This window comes from Salarias fasciatus, chromosome 10 (genome assembly GCF_902148845.1).
Source record: "Salarias fasciatus chromosome 10, fSalaFa1.1, whole genome shotgun sequence".
NCBI lineage: Eukaryota > Metazoa > Chordata > Actinopteri > Blenniiformes > Blenniidae > Salarias > Salarias fasciatus.
In genome coordinates this window covers 7,086,640-7,105,796 of record NC_043754.1, presented here as the reverse complement: position 1 = coordinate 7,105,796, position 19,157 = coordinate 7,086,640, and the positions used below count along the sequence as shown (strand labels likewise).

The 19,157-nt window shown below is 42.4% G+C and overlaps 1 protein-coding gene across 1 annotated transcript; it reads left to right on the top strand.

Moving 5' to 3' along the window:
• Nucleotides 1-1,225: 1,225 nt before the first annotated feature.
• On the top strand, nt 1,226-14,127 carry cnih2 (cornichon family AMPA receptor auxiliary protein 2). The gene is made up of 6 exons (XM_030100913.1): nt 1,226-1,770; nt 5,341-5,409; nt 11,815-11,862; nt 13,312-13,424; nt 13,508-13,651; nt 13,736-14,127. Exons 1-6 carry the CDS (start codon nt 1,690-1,692, stop codon nt 13,761-13,763), a joined length of 483 nt encoding a protein of 160 aa, XP_029956773.1. The 5' UTR covers nt 1,226-1,689; the 3' UTR covers nt 13,764-14,127.
• The last annotated feature ends 5,030 nt before the right edge of the window (nt 14,128-19,157 follow it).

Genomic DNA, 19,157 nt, shown 5'->3' with positions numbered 1-19,157 from the left:
GGAGGGAGAGAGAGAGAGAGGAGAGAGAGAGAGAACAAATGAGAGAGGGAGGGAGGCTGAGCGATGCTATTGGCTGACCGTTATAACATCCACCGTGATAGAAATATTTCTCTCTCAGTCTGAGAACTGGAGGAAGAGGCAGGCAGAGAGAAAGAGCAGACTCAGGAAACACGTTCAGGTTGTTTTTAAGATCCTCTGAAGGAATCAGAAGACGGGGATTTTAGAGAGGAGGGAGGGAAAAGAAAGAAAGGAGGGGGACATGACAGAAAGGCGGACTCATTAACTCATGACCCCTGAGGGCTGTGGAGATTTTTCACCTCAGGACTGGAGCAGATTTAAACTTAGCATCAATGCCTCCCAACATGTAGACGCTTTGGCAGGAGTCTGGTGAAAAAAATCCTCCCCCTACTTTCTTTCTTTCTTTCTTTTTTTATTTGTTGACCCCTCAAGAATTCATAGCGTGACCCTGCACATCAGCAGAGACGTCCTAATGTGTGTGGGTTTTTTTTTTTTTTGTTTTGTTTTGTTTTGTTTTGTTTCTTTTTCCGGAGGAATCTGAGGGAAGCGTCTGAGACAAAGATGCAGAGCAGAGAGTTTTGACATGGTGCCGATCCAAAGTGACAGAGGCGAGGAAAGAGTGGACTGTTCAGAGGCAGACACGTCTCCGGCCAGACACAGGTATTCTCTGCCCGATATCCAGGTCAGTTCAGATATCGACCAGTGCTAAATGAAGTTATTCTTTACTCTTCTGACTGTCAATCCTCTCAAATGTGTGAAATTGCAATGTTAATTCTTACTGGATCTCTCACCCCACTGAATTGTACTTCTTACTTTTCAAAAACCCGTCATTTGCTTTGTGTATAACATAACTCTTCGACGTGCAAAGCAATACCTTGAATCTGAGGCCATTTAGTATTAAAAACAATAACAGACCGTCTGTAATAACGCACGCCTGATCTGTCAACTGTGATTGTTTACAAATGTGGTAAATATGATTTAGATACGTGCGTCACTCTCGGTGTTTTTGATTCAGAGCAACAGCTGAACTGAAAGCCATATATAACAAATCGCTGAAGTGTCACAAGCCATAAGCATCTCAGATAATAATCCTCACTGTTTTTTACTGCGTTTGGTATCGGAGAGGATCCTGTGCTTCTGTTGTCAGCGTGTCAGTCAGACTCAGCGGTTCGTGTTACTGTGAGAGAAAGAGAGAGAGAGAGAGAGAGAGAGAGAGCAAACAAGATGTGTAGGCTTTGTCTAAAGCGAAACTACAGGGAGGAGGAGGAGGAGACAGACATTTTGCCTGTCAGAGAGTGAAAAGAGAAGCACAGGGCCAACAACAGACAACTGTGGCTGTAAAAAAGACATTTAAGTGCTTCCTAAATCACGGGGAGAGAGGAGCCGTCCTGCTGTCAGACACACAAAGAAAGAGACAAATTCAGAGCATGAGCGCGAGCAGCGAAGCCACAGCTTGGGCTGATTATTGATTGTTACTAAAAACTGAGTGCTTTACCTGCCTGGAACAGTACGGACTGGAGAATAGCCTCCAGTGAAGGAGGGAGGGAGGGAGGGAGGGAGGGAGGGAGGGAAGGAAGGGTTGACCAGTAAGAAAGAGTGAGAGGCAGAGCGGGGAGCAAGTTCCCTTCCTCCGTCTCGACCCGTCTCGTCGTCAGGCTGGCTGGGACAGCCATGGCGTTCACCTTTGCGGCCTTCTGCTACATGCTCACCTTGGTACTGTGCGCCGCCCTCATCTTTTTTGTCATCTGGCAGGTGAGTGACGCTGGAACTCGCCACACACACATACACACACACACGCACACACACACACACACACACACTGGAAAAGTAATGCGAAGGGCCCGTGAGCACTTCATCATCCCACACAGGCTGACAAAACGCAGCTGCCCACACACACACACACACACACACAGATCAACAAGAAACACAGGAAAACACAGAGACACAGACATGAATACCTTCATAGGATGGTACATTAATTCCCTGCAGATTTACTTAAACCTGTAACTTCAGCCCCATCCTTCCTGACCACTTCATCCAGCTCAGGGTGAATTGTGCAGGAGCCAACACTGTCAGACAGTGGACTAAAAGAGAGGATACACTCAGTTAGATAAATCGACAACCACACGCGTTCACGCCAGTCCATCCAACGAATGCCTTTGGACCATGGAAGAGAATCCACACATGCACAGGCAAAACATGCACATCCCATACATCCACTTCACCCTGACTGTTCTAACCTGAAACATTCATCATCCCTCTTCTATACTGATTTATTTGTGGGGTGTGGAGAAGATCCCTGTGTGGATGAAGGCAGAGTGAGCCATCACAGTGCAAACACAAAGTGAACAACAATCACACACACTCACGTTATCAAATGTCTTTCCACCATGAGATATGATATCCAAAACATGGAAACTGCACACACAGAAAGGCCTGGCCAGCATTTGAACCAATCACGTTCTCGCTACTACACCATCTTGCAGCCCCTTATATTTCTTCACTCAAACATTGATGCACACACACATACACACACACACACACACACACACACACACACACACACACACACACACACATGACTTTTCAACCTTTGGTTCCAATAAGGATAACAGGGTTGCAGAAACTGATTCAGGTCCCCACAACAGTACTCACAGGCACACACACACACACACACACCTGCTTCGGATCCTCCACAGTTGATGACTTGTATAAATGCAACCGCTCTTGAAGTGAAACTGTACTTATCTTCCACTTCAAAACCACCAAATGACACTTAGTGTCTCTTCATGGAAACACTATGAGTTTGATCATGATTACTCTTTAAGGTAAGCAAAACGGGAAATAATATGAAGATGCATATCAGATTTAGCATGCATATCTTTGGCCCAGTCCTTTGCTTGGTTAATCACCAGTACAGTCAATTGCAGCTCCTGTAAACCTTTGACAGGAAGCTAAAGGATATGAGCCTGCTCCTGTACCCCAGAGCACCAGCATTAAGCACTTCTTCAGAGTGTGACGGGCCCAGCAAACTGCGCCTGATGAGTACAGATAGGTGGCTGAACACAGCGATCCTAAATCTCACCAGCAGGCCGGCATGCATCTGTCTGCCTCTGGCATTTTGATGGAATTTACTCAGATATCGCTGGGGGCCGGTGCACCCGGGTCGCTGCTTCCACAAATACAGACTTGGCAAACACCAAAAAAGCTTTGACTCTTCACCTTTACCGTTGACTCCGTGGAGTCAAGAGTAACATGAAATACAAACGTCTCATTATGAATATAAGGCTTGAAATGACTAACGTACCGATTGACTAAGTGGGTGAGACTACATATGAGTCAGTCAGTGTCTCTGTGTGTGGAAGAGACGGCGAGAAGCGTGCGTCTGGCTCGACACCCGACCATGTGATTGAAATGCCTATCAAACCATGATTTTACGCCCCCACCCCCCCCCCCCCCCCCCCCCCCAGTCCTCCTCCTCCTTTCCCAGTCTACCTCCACCCACGGTCTCAGCACCCCCCGACTACACCTTTCAACCAATCAGAAGACTTTTTTTCCCACTGCTATAGTAACCATGGTGCCCGCTGAGGGGCTCAGCATGTCGCCATGGAAACTGCATCTGTTTACAACAGAGCTGTGTGAAGGAAGACGAGGGAGGGAGAGCCATATAGGCTCATATGGAGAGGGGCGCTGAAATTAACAGGGCCATTTCCATCTCAGACAGACTGAAGCAGGGGTGTCAAACAGCTCCTGGACGGCCGCGGCGCCGCGTCTTCTCCACGTCTGCCTCCTTCGGCACGCTTGATTGCAACGAGTGGCTCGTTATCAGGCTTTCTGCTGAACTTGGTGATGCCACACTCATGAGATTCGGGTTCGTTGAAGCAGGGAGACATGCAGATAACATGCAGGGCTCCAGGATCTGAATTTGTCACCCCTGGAACTAAAGTGTTCTCTTCTGGTGCCGTCCACCGCTGTTGATGCTCACTTACCTGCTAATAACGCCCGTTTGTTATCGCTCTTCAACGAGCCATCGAAACAAGGCGCTGCTGTTTCCAAGCTGAGCCCATGATGAGCACAGCTGGTGGCTTTTCCACTGGAAAATTAGCCGTGCTTTAATAGAGCTATTAATCAGGGAGCTGGGGAGAGGAAATTGTCACTCAGACTCGTCTTGCTGCGAGCCGCCAAAGTGTCATCAGTGCAGCCTGTATAAATATCTAAACAACAGCAGTTTTCTCGGCTATGTCCTCGATACATTGGACTTTGTTATGAACAAACAAATTACAAGATCCTGCTGTGGACCACAATTCTTTCATGCATAGAACTCAAAAAAAATACTTCGTTTTGGGGAGAGAAAAAAAAATTCTTAAATGCTGCAAATATTAAATTTTCAGTGCGAACCTTCATCACGCTGCGATGTGTTTGATTATGTATAATTTGTAATGCACAAACAAAATTAAAGAAGATTTTTAAAAAGTCTAGTCTGGTGCAACTATTCTCAAGCCGTTTCCTCTTGGAGCCCCCTCAGTTGGCCCCCTAAAAATGACAAATTGATCGATTGATTGCGGAGTAACTCTTTCTTTTGAACAAAACAAGAAATCTTACATACATTACATGAAACACGCAGTGACTCTCAACTGAAATGCGTTCCCTTGAAGAAAAGCAACATGCTGTCTGCTCTGGATTCTGGAAAGTGCCAAATCACGGTTTCTTTGCAAATGTGAAGATCATCGTCATTTCTGTCAACACCCAATCGGGTCCCAGGCCATAGGTTGAGAAACTCCACTCCAACGGATCACAGTCTTTGGATTTCAACATACAGCACATTCCTGTATATCATTAGTTCTTCTCGCCTTCTGATGAGGAAAATGCTGCAAATGTCAAACCTCTAATGTGAACCTAATTAACAGGCTTCATAAAAAGAGGGTGGCCTTATAAATCTGGAGGAGATGGAAAAGTAGAAATAAAGGGTCACATTGACAACAAATCAATGACAAACCGGAGGGGGGGAGAATTTTAATCAGAACTGTATTTTTTTTGCTTTCGGTCTTTTAAAACCTGCTGCAGCATGTTGGGAGCCCAACAGGAGTTGGCAAACAATGCAAAGGGCAAGAACAATGCTCCGAGTAATTATGCATGAACACATTCACCATTAAATCAGCAATGTGTGCAAAGAAGTGGCGCTTCGGCTGAGGCTGTACAGGAAGCAGAGTGCACTGGCTAAAGACGAGGCCAGAGGACAACAGCTGCATATACATTACAGTGACGGCTGGCGTTCTGAATGAGAAACATGTTCACACGTGTTTGTGCTCATTTCCTTTTCAGATCATCGCGTTTGATGAGCTGCGCACAGACTTCAAAAACCCCATTGATCAGAGCAATCCCACCAGAGCGGTAAGAGGCCCCGCTGTCTCGCTCCTTTCAAGACTCATCAAACCTCCACTCGCACTCAGAGGAATCCCTTCCTTTCGCTTTCAAGGAGAGCGTTCGGTTATCTGCGCACAAAAAGACTGAAAACTAATGTAGGGTTTCGCTCCTGAGACGTCACATGTGGCTTCAGATTTTCAGAGTGAATGATGTCTCATGAATACACCGCTTTAAAACAAAAACACACACTTTAAAATCTTTGCTATTTTGAAAAAAATAAACAGGGGGGAAGTGATTAACATACACAACCTGTATGTATATAGTGTTTGTAAATAAAGCCCCATAAGAGATGTTGTGTTAAATGTACTGAGTACTGGGGAAACCTGCGGAAACACGCTGCCCTCTGTGTACCGAAGACGCAGCAGTAAGCTGGAGCCTTCCGGGCTGCTGGAGAGCTGCGTTGCGTCAAAGCAGAGGTGGTTCACAGCAAGGCAACGCTTTCACCTATTGTTTGTGTAAAGTTTAAATCAGTATTTATGGAATTATGGCACTCGCGTCTATGCTTGGTATTGGCAAGTAGCTAAAAGTTAGTTATAGTTGTCCTTTGAAAAGGTGAACTAGTGAATCCCTACAATCAGAACTTCGGCTTCAAGTAACAAATTGAGAAATAATGTTATTTGAGTGGGGAGTACGGCCACTTGTCACTTATTGAGTTTTTTTTAAGTGATATAACTTAGAGCATTTTACTCTATGTACTCAAATTTACAGCTTGTGAAATCATAAGTACATCCACAATTTGACTTAATTTTCAGATATTTTGTTCTGCTTTTTGTAGGTATACGTTTTTTCTGTCGTCATAGTTAGATTTGTTTACCATCATGTCATTTTTCACAGACGCTTAAACATCATAGTGAAGTCAAACATTGACTCCAAGTGAAGTTGAAAGCAGACCTGGCTGTTCTCCAGGTCTGCACTAGACTTTTTTCTTATTATTGACGAGTGCAAATTTAATTTTGACGGTTTTCGAACAGGCAAAAACTTGGGATTTTGAGGACTTTTGGCTTAAACATAAATATGATATAGAGGTGAATCAAATCAAAAATTCTTGTTAATGTGATTAAAAAGTGACTCGTGCTTAAAGTTCCTTTCTACTTTTACATGAGTATGGTTTAACCCTTCCCAGGACAAGTGTCTGTATTTAGTAACGTCCTCATTTGTTTTTTCTTCTATTAGTTGTTCTATACATTAAGAAAGATAAAACGTGGGTCAGGCTTTGAGAATTTATAAATATTATAACAACTTCCTCTTAAAACCTGTAACCTATTGCTGTGCTATTACTAAACATTTAACTGTTGCATTGTGATTCTAATCAGTAAAGGATGATTTCTCTGCAAATAAGAAATTGAGTTGTTCACCTTGAGTGGTTTTCCACTCCAATTTCAGAAATAATTGCAGTTTTGGTCAATTTCTGCTTTTAAAATTGTTCTTATTATGTGTGGATATTTCTTATTATCTTGCAGAACCTTTTTATCATTTGGTGTGAAACAGGTACTGCTTGACTGATCAACTCAGCTTTATTTATATCGCACTTAAAAAAACAGCTCGAGCTGAAGTGCAGCACAGAAATAGACATAAAAACCTGAAACCGTAAAGCGTTCGATAAAATACAATAAAAAGACAAAATTCTGAACTTGATTTTCTTGTGAAGTTTAAAATGCTCTAAATTCATAGTTGCTGTTAAAACTTTGAGAAAACAAACACATTTTTCTATAATCAAGAAAGATTCAAGCAACGCTCTGCTGGAGTAGTTTTGGTTCACCAGTTGTATAATTTGTGTGCCAATCTTCAGTCCTCTTTCCACTCTTTCCAAGGTTTGCTTATTTTAAAAATTGTTTTCAGCTTTCGCTTTAATTTCTTGGCGCCGGCTGTTAGCACTCCTTCGGAAACAGTTCCTTCTAATCTGAGCTTCCAGGTGATTGCAGCACAAGAAGCTGGCGGGGAGCATTTTCCTTGCACACTCATTTGTATGCAGACCGAACATAATCAGCTTCCTACAAAGACGTCTGCTCGTTGGCTTAATCAATTAGAGGGATCCATGCAAATGAAGCCGGGGTTTGTATATGAGACGCTGTGCTGTCACCTGATAATAAGGTTCACATCGCTGTAGCAGGAAGAGGCTTATTGACTTGAGGCGCAGTTAAACTGCTCCAAAGTGACAAGTGACAGAAAATAATTACTGATCCAATGTAGAAGTTTTTGGCCTCTTGCCTCGCAGACTTTTTTCCTGTAGTCTGTAGAAACGGGGTGATGGTGATGCGAGTCAGTAAATGTGTGCCGTCGTCGGTTGCGCGAGTTAACAGCAGCTGTGAATCTCCTTCTTCACAAGTTTTTGCGAATGTTCTGGCAATCATTTGCATCCGAACTGCAAAGAGAGAGTGATGAGGAGTGGGAGGGGAAACCGTGAAAACAGACTGTGGGAGTGTGGAGGCACGCCAGTTTCCAGGGGAGAGGACACAATCACTGCAGCACCTGTAAAACACCATGCCATCGTATACAATACCGCCGCCCTGCTATAAATACTCCAGTCAATTTCCAGTTCAAAGGGTTTCAATTCTGCCTCAGATGGGAAAAAAAAAAAAAAAAAAAAAAAAGAAAACGACTTTCTTTGGCACAAAAAAAAAAAATGAACGGATGTTGAAGATTACCAGCTCTGTTGTGGAAGGATTTGTATCCACTGGATTGTGTTACGTGGCACAGTGGGGTGAAAACCGAAGCATGTCATCCTAACTGGTGTCAGAATGTCAGATGTGTTCGGGAGTAGCACAATCTGCCAACACGCAACACGGTCGGTTCCCCCCCCCCTCCTGAAAAAAATCAATAAACTGCACAAGCAGAAGACAGAATTACATGGCAACAGCCTTGACAAATGCACAGTGATTATTTCTGCAGTGTGTTATTGGCTGTCGTCGTGCACAAAAAAAAAGGACAAAAGCAGCAAATGTCTGTCAACAAGAGAGAAAATAAAGAGAAGGAAATGTGACACATGCTTCCCGATCAGGTTTGTGCACATATAGGAAGACTAAACGCACGTAATGTGGTTTAATCCTGGATAGACGGCCGATGTCAAGTGGCATTTCTCTGCTCAAATCACCGGGGACAAAGCTCTTGACACTCCCTTCATTTTTCAGCATCTGTATTGATTAGAAATAACGACAACAAAAAAATCCAAGACATCAATTCAATAATGTCGCTCTCATTGCTCTTCTTGTAATTCTTCCTCAATAACGGCATGTCTCTACTGACTTCATGTTTCTTTTTATATTTATGGGGCTGTTGAAGGAAGGAGAGACTGAGATGACCTGACACACACTGGGCCACCAGGGAGGCTTCCACTATTCACATGAACACACCACACATTCAGAATGTGCACAGGAAGACCCCCAGCGGAGTTCAAACACCTGCTAGTTTAACCCCTTCTCTATACATTCCATGCTTGGAATTAATTTGCTGATTTTAAATTTCTTTTTTTAATTCCTGGAATAAAATCATTATTATGAGATGAATAATCTACATTGTAAGATTTGGACAGCACAGCTGTTGAACTCATTAGAATGTGTTACATGTGGTTTCTCCGTCTGAAACTTTAACGTGATATAATAAAGTGTCAGGATTCCCTTTCCAATATTACCTACTGGCTATGATTTCAGTCCTGTTCTCTGAACCTTTCATAATCCTTCATATTTCAGCTTTAAATTTAAATTAGCAATTTTTCAAATTCAGATCAACTTTAATTTGAAGCTTGGTTTGAATTAGGTTAAACAAAAGTTGCAATAGGTAAGAAGTTTACTATAAAACTTATTAAAATCATTCCCATAATGCCCAAACATTCCCTTTAAGCAATCTGTCTTCTCCATGAACAATGTCTTGCTCAACTTTTTTTCTATCAAACTGAGAAGAACAACTTTGGTGGGCGGGGCTAGCCCGTCACTACTTCCTGGGTTCAGAGCCAATCGTATGTGAGTTCCCGAGTTTGCTAAACAAGCAGCGCAGCACTCAGTATTTTACTTAAAAATTATTGAAATGTGATTTTTTTTACATTTCTATAATTTCAACTGTATCTAAGTTTTGATGTTTTGCTTAAAAGTCCAATATATTACACAGTTTTTCAACAGCTTCACATTAGTGTCAGAGGTCCAACAACACTGTATTCAAGGTGTATTTCCCCAAATCCAGCGTTGATCCTGAATTTCAGGCAGTCTAAGAGTCGCTGTACTCGGCCTGTTCTCTCTGCTGAGAACAGGCTGTTTCTGTTTCGGTGTCTTTAAATGCTAATCAGCACCTTCTCCTTGATGCAGCCAACAGAGCAACTGCCATGCTTTGCTCGTCCATTCGCCAGGTCAGTTTCCCAGGTCTGTTTTCCGATTAAGGGAAAATGCTTTCCAGATTGCTTATTTAAGCACAAATTTGCCTAAAAGCAAGTGACGGAGATGGGAGACTTTCTTCACTCCTGGGGCCTCATACACGTACTTGTTACAAAAGCATTATAAAATTAATTTTGAATCATAAGGGACCCTTAAATTAATTCAATCTAAATAAATTGAATGTAATTCAATTTTTTACCTTTCTAAAACGTAAAGATTTGCTAATTCAAATTTTGCTTTTGCTTCGATTAAATCAAATTAATACACTGAATGTAATAAAAATTCTAAATTTTGATTGAATTGAATTAATTAAAATGAATAAAAATAAATATAATTAATTGGTTACAATTTATAAAATGTCAACTCTAAATGTTAAGTTTTGCTTAAATTCAATTCAAGTCAATTAAAAGCACTAATTTTTCCACAATTTCCAATAATAAATGAGAGGAGTGTGTGGTTTTCGTGGTCATCAGCCCTTGCCCCTCAAAATATCTCTTAGTGGCCCTGACGAACCCTAAACTGATGTAAACTGTCGTATTTCAGCCTGCAAGTGAACCACGGTGCACAAATCAAGCAACTCACAAACAGTGAGGCTGAGGAATCAGCGTCTGGCTGCATATTCAGGGCAAAATCCACTTTGGGGCTGTCAGGGGAGTTTTAATATATGTCAACGGATTTATAAAAGGTGCCCGTGGCTCTGGCTGAAGGGAGTGGACATACTGGGGGCCTCTGCTCTGCTAACTGAGGCAGATGCCTCAGTGCGTCATGAAATGAGTGGGAGAGTGTTGCGGCTTCATTAAATCAAGAGGAAATGTGGTTAACACATGCTGGCATGAGGCAAAGTCCTTGACATACAGAATACTCATGCTGCATATTAACTTGGTGTATTTTTGTTTCACTAATTGAATGAAGCCAAAACACATTAACAATCCATCTGACTGCTGCCACTTTTGTTTACCCGCTCTCTTAGCCTGAGGACAGCATCGGAATGATGTAGGTGAAAAAAAAAAAAAAAAACCTCAGTTTGGACTGCTGGGTAATCGATGGACAACCAAATCAAACAGCACTGCTGTCAATGCTCTGAAAGATGAATGCGTTTCATTTTATAGGTGGTAATTGAGCCCTCCGGTTTGGCTCACAGGGGACACAGAGCTGTGAGGTTTTTTTTTAAGACAAACATGAAGTCTGAGTTTTAATGAAGGACAACAAAGCAGAGCGGTTTGTGACAGTGGCAGGTGATTAATCTGCTTTGTGCTCATTCATGATGGGGAATGATGGCGTTGCTAAATATTAGAAACACCTTTCAACATGCATCCAGAACCTCTGTGATGTGATGACTCCTTACTCAATGACACCATATAGCAAATGTTAAAACTCCTTTGGAAGCAATTTTGGGTTCATTTTCTTGTGAAAGGACATTTGACCACATGAACAGGTCGAGAAGGGGGATCAAGCTGCTAAATCTGACCCTGAAGGACAACCAACTACTATTTAAGTTGCATAAATATCAATTAATTAATTAAAAAGACCACAAAGAAATGTAACTTTTATGTTGACAGAAAAAGTTTCCATAGATTGCAAAACTAATAATATAAACTAAAGTACAGTTTGCAAGAAAGATTCCTGTTAAAACACAGCAAAGAAGTCATATCAGTTAGTTTGTTTAAAAGAATTGTCAAATTTCCTCCTAATATTTGGATTTATTATTAATAAAACTCAACCTTTTAAGCCAATGAAAAGGAAATTTCAATATGAGCTTTGAATAATTTCACATATAATCTGATCACAACCTGTTATAATGAGCTGGAAAACTACCGAGTGTGACTCTTTATGTGGATTTTGAATGTGTTGATTTAATCTTTTGTGTCCAGCGTGACAACATGAAGGTGTCATGAACTGAACTCTGTCCAAACTGAACGCGCGCGCTGTCTCGGCCTGAAGACGGTATTTTTAGACGTAGCAGGTTCAACACAGACATTTTGACCAGACTTTCTTTTTCTGCATTTCACAGAGGGAGCGGATCCTCAACATTGAAAGGATCTGCAACCTGCTTCGCAGGGTGAGTAATAGTTGTTGTTTTGCGTTTTTTTTTTTCTTCTTTTTTTCTCCACCTGCTGGAGGTGGATGACTAAAAACAGAGGGGCCTCAGACAGCCATGACTATTTGTCTCTCAAACCGTTGTGAGGGCCGTGACGCACGCTGATTCATTTTCTTATGTAGCTCGTCCCCGCAGACCGCAATTAGTGCAGCAATGGAGAATATTGATGCATTCAGGGTTTCGTTTCTTTGGGTTTATTTCAAGGGTTTGAAAGAATGAACTCAGCGTCCCTGGAAGCTCACACACCGGGATGAATACGAGTGTGTGTGTGTGTGACAGACAGTTTGTATTATGAGCAGCTTGAAAAAGCTGACATTGTGATGCTATTGCTTTAATTCGAGAGGAGAGTTTACACATTTATTGCTCTGTTAGCGTCCCGATAAAACACGACACGCTGTTGGTGTACAAGGAAGGTATGAAGTGCTTTTCATCTGTAACTGATGAACGATTTCTTTTATTTTTATGAGTTCTACCCGTGCGAGCTGCGAGTGCGGAGAAGCGGAGTGTGACCGACTCGAAGCCACAAAGGCTAATTGAAGAAGGAATTTAATGATACATGTTTTTGCGATGACCTGCTGTCGTGTAAATGAATTTTTAATTAGCTTCAACAGCTGCAGAGGGACTCATGCAGGGAGGCGCACATGTCCGGTTCAACTTAGCCGGGCTGGATTTACCATCTCTCCTCATAGATTCACGGGGCCTTTTCTTTGTTAGCACGAGACTCGAGTCCCGTTCTCCCAACAAAACACACCTGAATTGTTAACACACACTGTTAAAATTTTTGAAATGAAAAGTTAATGTTGCACTGAAATGAAGTCTGACTAGCTCTAAAGTCTAATTTGTTTATTTAGATTGATGCTTCAGGAGTCTCAGATGTGGTAACTGCTGAAATTTCTGATGTTTTTACAGTTTTTAGGAAATCGGGAAAGATCACATAACTGACAGTAGTGTTTTTCATCATGATTCTGTAGATATTTTTGCCCCTTTGGCGTCCATGAAAATGCTCCCAGCTGGGAAATGGAACGATCCCAATGGGCCACTTTCACAGCGGAATTCAGCAAATAAGTTTTTCGCTCATACAGTTTAGAAAAACTATTGAGCCTTTTTTTGTTTGTTTGTTTGTTTGTTTTGTTTTTGTAACACAAGCTTTGTTTCAAGCATTAAAAAGTCACTGTTGGAGATTAACCCAGATGTGCTAACATGCTGAGCCACATCTGGGTTTTAGGCTCTGAATCAAACTGCAGCAACTTCAACTGTAGAAACAGAAATATCAGGCTGCGTGTGACTGAAACTATTCTTGCGCTCATACCAGCAGCCAGCCACGAGTAACTTTAACACATTTCAGTGTGGAAGTGTTTGTTGGTTCGGTACACTGCGTGTTTTCTGTGAGCGTTGGTTTGTTTTATCCAGCTGGTGGTCCCGGAGTATTCCATCCACGGACTCTTCTGTCTGATGTTCATGTGCGCTGGAGAGTGGGTCACGCTCGGCCTGAACATCCCGCTGCTCTTCTACCATCTGTGGAGGTAGGTGGAGGTGGGGGGGGCTCTCCTCCTGACGTAGCTCGTCCGGTTGGCGACAGTGAGACCAGCTTCCGCCTGCTTTCCAGGTTTTTCCATCGGCCGGCCGACGGGTCGGAGGTCATGTACGATCCCGTCAGCGTGATGAACGCCGACATTCTCAACTACTGCCAGAAGGAGTCCTGGTGCAAGCTGGGCTTCTATCTGCTCTCCTTCTTCTATTATCTCTACAGGTGAGCGGAGAGTCTCCGTCTCCTCACACCACTGGATTTCAGACTTATTTTCAACAAATCTGTTTTCTCTGTTTCCTGCCGAAGTATGGTCTACGCCTTGGTGAGCTTCTAACAAAGAGAAGATCTGAAGAAACAAGAGGAAAGTTCAGTAAGAAAGGCACGGAGGAGCACGTGAAGACATGAACGCTTCTTCTCCACAAACCTTCTTGCCATTCTGACCTCGGACAAGAGGAAAAACCTGAGTGAATGTGAACGTAAAGGTGTTGCCTCAGTTTGATTGTATCACCTTATCCCAGATACTGTTGTTGGACGACGTTTTTGAACGGACGCAGGTGTTTTGTGTTGCCTTTGACCCATGAAACAACTTAACAATATTTCTGAAGGGCTGGATTTCCCCCTCCCCGCGCTGCTCTTACTGATCCAGTCGCTCATCTCACTGTGAATCTCCAAACACTTAGGGGCTGGAAGACAGAAAATAACATGTCTGTACTCTCTCACTTTAAAAATGTACTCGAATCAGGATTGTTTTGGTATTATTCCACGTACTTTTGACACTTACAGGCGTGCTCAGCCGTCAGGGAAAGGGTTCATCAGGAGGGAGAACTTTGTAAGAAATGCAGAAGGCTTGGCGAGGAAACAGTAACTCTGTGTGTGAACAGACACTTTAAACCAGGATGGTGATAAATCACAGAGCAACGGAGCGTTCGCTGGGTGCTTCTGCCTCCAAGGAAAGTCAATATAACGCTGTAAAAAAAAAATAAATGAAACAGCCAGTAATTCCTCCTAACTTTGAACTTAAGGATCAGTGTTTGCAGTGTGCATTCAAAATAGACGAGTCCAGAGCCGCCGGGACGTATATTTTGTGCTACATGCTAGGATCGCGCTTTCCAAAGAGCCTCGCGCTCGGACATATATAGCCAAACCTGTGTATCTGAAAAACCTTGTGCCAAACTGAGAATCATCAGGACACATGAAGTGAAAAAGTTAGAAAGTGCTTAGAAGTCAGGCGCCATGATTTTTCTTGGAAAAAAAAAAAAAAAGAAGAAAAAGACAAAAAAAAAACTTAGTTTTGTTGTATTTTGTGCAGGGAGCGCCTTATTCCTATTTCCAGTGAAGTTTACTCTCTACTCATCCGCATCTATACTATAGTCATCTTAGCGACGTTTCTCTGATCCGAGGTAGACTTTAGTAATCTCATGTACAAAAAGCAATGAACAACCGCAAACTAGCAAAGTAATACGATTCTCGAGACATATCCGAGTGTTATCTGTTGTTTGTGACAGCGGTGGGTGGGAAACAAGTGGCAGGCGAGACGGTATTGTTTCCATTATTTAAGCAGTGAATTCATCTGAATGCATCCATGATCCAGACGGAAGCGGCAGAGCCTCTCCCGAGCGACTGCCGTCAGCGTCAGCTCGATCCTTTTGTAGATAAGTGATGGTTCAGCTGTGTGGTTTGCGTAGAAAAACTGGTAGCCTGAGAACAAACTGTGATCTTTACGCCAGCTTCACGTGTGTCGACGATGACGTGTCCGATAGACGAACCGTGGGGCTCGATGTTTCTATTCTGCTGCGGCCGATTGAAGTAGTTCCTGACCGTTAACCTTTGACCACCTTTGATTCATGTCAGCGGTAGATGAAAATCACACAGAAAGTCTACCTTCATGTTTTTATACATTAACCACACTACAGGATCTGACTGCAGATTGTCATCATTTCACCGGCATCAAAACTAAATATTTCACTTTTTTGACTTAAAGTCACCAAGTCCGGCCTTTTGGATGAAAATAGCGTGTCTGATCTGGTCAACATACAATTCAGTGGTTTTCACAGTGAACCAGAGAGGCAACAACATAAGAAGTAAAAGAAAACTTCAGTTTGTAGAGAAGCAAACAAAGGAAACTGAAATGAAGATAAAACACAGGGAGTAAATGATGATTAATTAAAATGTGGGTTTTCACTGCCTCAGTGTAATATTAGCAAAGACGTGCTCGCTAATGAATTTTTGGGAGGAAGAGCAAGAAAAAAATCTAATTCCGATATTTAACAGCAAAATCTTTCATCTTCATACACTTTGAAAAGCACCGTCTTGAGACCAGTTTTCCATATGTGAATTATAGAATTATATCAACCTCATGAATTATTCATCACACTGAAGGTCAAGCCCATTTGTTTCTACAGCAGATGAAAATCAGCTCACATGTGTGTTTCTGCTTCTTCTTTTAACACATTCATAATACTCCTGGACTCTGTGGGTTTTAGAAAATGTCACTTAAAGAGTTATATTTATTTTACTTTTTGAATTCTCTTCAAAGCTGTAAGAGCAACTCAAGACTCACGCCACTCAGTGCAGGAGCAGGGCTGATACACATCTATACATTTTATTTTTGATTGAAAAAGAGGTTTTTGAGGCGCACTCTCCAGGGAGACTGTGGAGAACAGGGGAATGGCTTTTCACTGCATCATTTATATGTAACAGATCATGATTAAAAAGGAACAAATGGGAACAAAACGACTATTATATTTAATAACTGTAACAGAGACAAGCTAAAATATCTGAAGTGCAAAACGAAAAGTGTAACTGTTACGACAGTTGCAGGTGATTGGAAAGACTCATCTGATTTTTCCTTTTAAACTGCAGTTAAGAATAATATTGTTTAAAGTGAAAAACAGCAAGAAGTCTGGAGTTAAACTTGCAAAACATGTGGATGTTTGCAAGTCCTCACTTCGAACTTTGAACAGGCTGACGGCACTCTTGGGAGAGTATGCGTTGTGCCAAATGATGCTCCGGGTGTGTGGGTGTGTGAGTGTGTGTGTGTGTGTATGAGTGTGTGTGGAGTCTGGACAATCACTAATAAAGCACAGGAACAGGAGTGCGGGAGGAGGAACGGCTTAGCTGAATGTCATGGTGTCGTTGCTCTCCAGAAGCATTTTAGAAACTTGTACTTAAGTATTTGTATCTGTCTTTTATACATTTCTCATCAACATACGCTACAGTCAGTTTGGTGGATTACTTTATATTTATTAGGTTACACTATGATGTACAGCTATTTACATGCCATATTCTAATAAAACAGTACTGCCAAAAGAAAAAAAAAAAAAAAAAAAACAGCTCATGTCTGTGTCTGATTTCCTGTCTGCCGAGGGCCGGCTATTCGCCCATCTGTGAGGAGTTCTGTAGACGTGACCAGAGATGTACTAGAGCAGGGGAAAAAAAAAAAAGAAATAACTGTGAGGATGATGAGAGGAATTCAAGAGCGAGGACACTTAGTGGTGTATTAGACCGAGGGAACCGAACTCCGCGTGGATGGCTGTCGAAAAACAGCTGCATTTAAGAAGTGGAATGCAGACTCTTCCAGGGCGCCAGAATAACCGAATCCCGTGAAAATGCCCGACTGACGTGGAAGGAGCTCCTCGCGGAGAGGCAGCAGAGGGAGGATGATAGCCTTTCATTAATGTCTGCACCTTCAGAATATTAATGTTTCAAATTACAGGGCGCGGGATGACGGCGCCACAAAACCAGGCTGACAGAGTTCATCCCCACGGAAAGAAAAAAGGAAATGTCACCGCAGGAAAAAAAAAAAAATTCTGACACTTTCTTTTCCTCGGTTGCAGAAGAAGGAAGAAAGAAAGCACAAACAGCTGAGTGTGTGTTGAAGGGAACATGGGGACTCGATTGCCGGGTCGGAGAGGTTTGCGAGGTTATCGCTTGTCTAAATAATGATTCAGACGGCAAACACAGAAACAACGAGGCTTCAAGCTGCCTTTTTCCCTCTGTTTGAAGAGGACATATCATTCCCCGCTGTCACCATGGAAACTAAATTGTATTAGAAATTCCTGTTGACTCACTCCGAGTCTCTCGCTCACAACAACAGAGAAGCCCAGCACAAGTTGGAGTCCATGCCTGCTGCACAGTATAAATACTTCTTCTCTTAATGTCTGCAGCTGCTGTCTGTGTTGATCAGTCAGTTTTCATGCAGGTTAGAACCTTTCAGTGATTATTATGATCAGGTAAAACACAACTGATTCAAAATAGGAAAGCTTCAAGCTTCGTGCTTCCTGCTGCTTCCTAACCTCAGATTTATGTCCCCATTAGAGACGATAACTTGGTTTCAACTCAGACCAATAAAAGAGAAAAAAAAAAAAATCATACCTTGGCCTTCAAGTGGCTCCTCGCTCAGGAAAGACGCCGCCCCACCCGCCCCCACCCAGCATCTCACAGACATCCCGTCCTGTCTGACTTTCAAAGAAAAATCTATTACTCACTTCACAAATCAAATAAGAAAGCCTGTGGTTGTTTCTCACAGCAGACTGCTAAACGCTCATCCTGACCTCAGGTCTGGGCCAAGAGAACAAAAACAACAAATTCTTCTCCATTATCTCTGTTCAGCCATGTTTACAATAAGACTCCTATTTATATAAAAAAAAAATAGTGCAATATGGAAGTGAAATAATGCATATGTTTTTTTTATACATTATATTTTCTGAAAGCCGTTCCAGAGGAGCTCGGTTGTTGTGGAGAAAGGCTACTATGTGCTCTTTTCACTGGTCTGGCCCAAAAAAAAAGACCAAGCTAAATTGAATTAAAATTAGACGAGACACACTTCCAGTCCAAAGATCAGAGGGAACACACTGACCCAGACAGGAATCCCATCGAAAACCAAAAAACTAACATTTCAATATCAGTCTGACCGACGTGCAGAATCGCTCCTTCTGGTCCTGGTCAGCAGAGTCATGACAACTGGAAACCAATTTTCCGATGCACAGCACCTGCTTACCCCAGGATATACACATGCTCACACACACACATCTGTTCCATCCCACGGTTCACACTGGTTCACACTTATCATCCCGGGCTCTTCCTCTCCCAGCATCCTCCACCACTGTAATTGTCTCAACTCCTTTCCCCCTCTCGCTCTCTCTCGCTCTCTCTCCCTCTCTTCTTCTCAGAGAGATGTTTCCATGGAAACTGGCCACAACTGATGGGCCTGAAACGTCACGATTGGCATGCACAATTGGCAGGCGCGCGCACGCGCCGGCGTGCACGGCTCGGCACAAACGCACGCAGAGATGGGCACATACTGTGCTCATTCATTATTATGCATGACACTCAGGGTTGTTGCATATTCTTCTGGCTGCGCACACACACACACACACACACACACACACACACACACACACACACACACACACACACACACACACACACACTGTCAGGACGCTGCACTCAGTATTGATACAGGTAAAGATACCAGGATTCACAGCAAGTCTGATTAGTAAATGCCACAGCAAGGACAAAATACAAAGATGAGACGCTGAGAAGGAAAAAAGGTTTTATAAAATCTTGAAATACGTTGTTTGTTATTTGAATGATTGTCCTTTTTTCAATTCAATATGAAATCTTATCAGACAAAGAGATGATTGATTATAATAGACACTAGTTTTTTTATTATTCATATATTATAGATGCACAAGTCTGAGGGTTATATTATAAGAATATCTGCCTC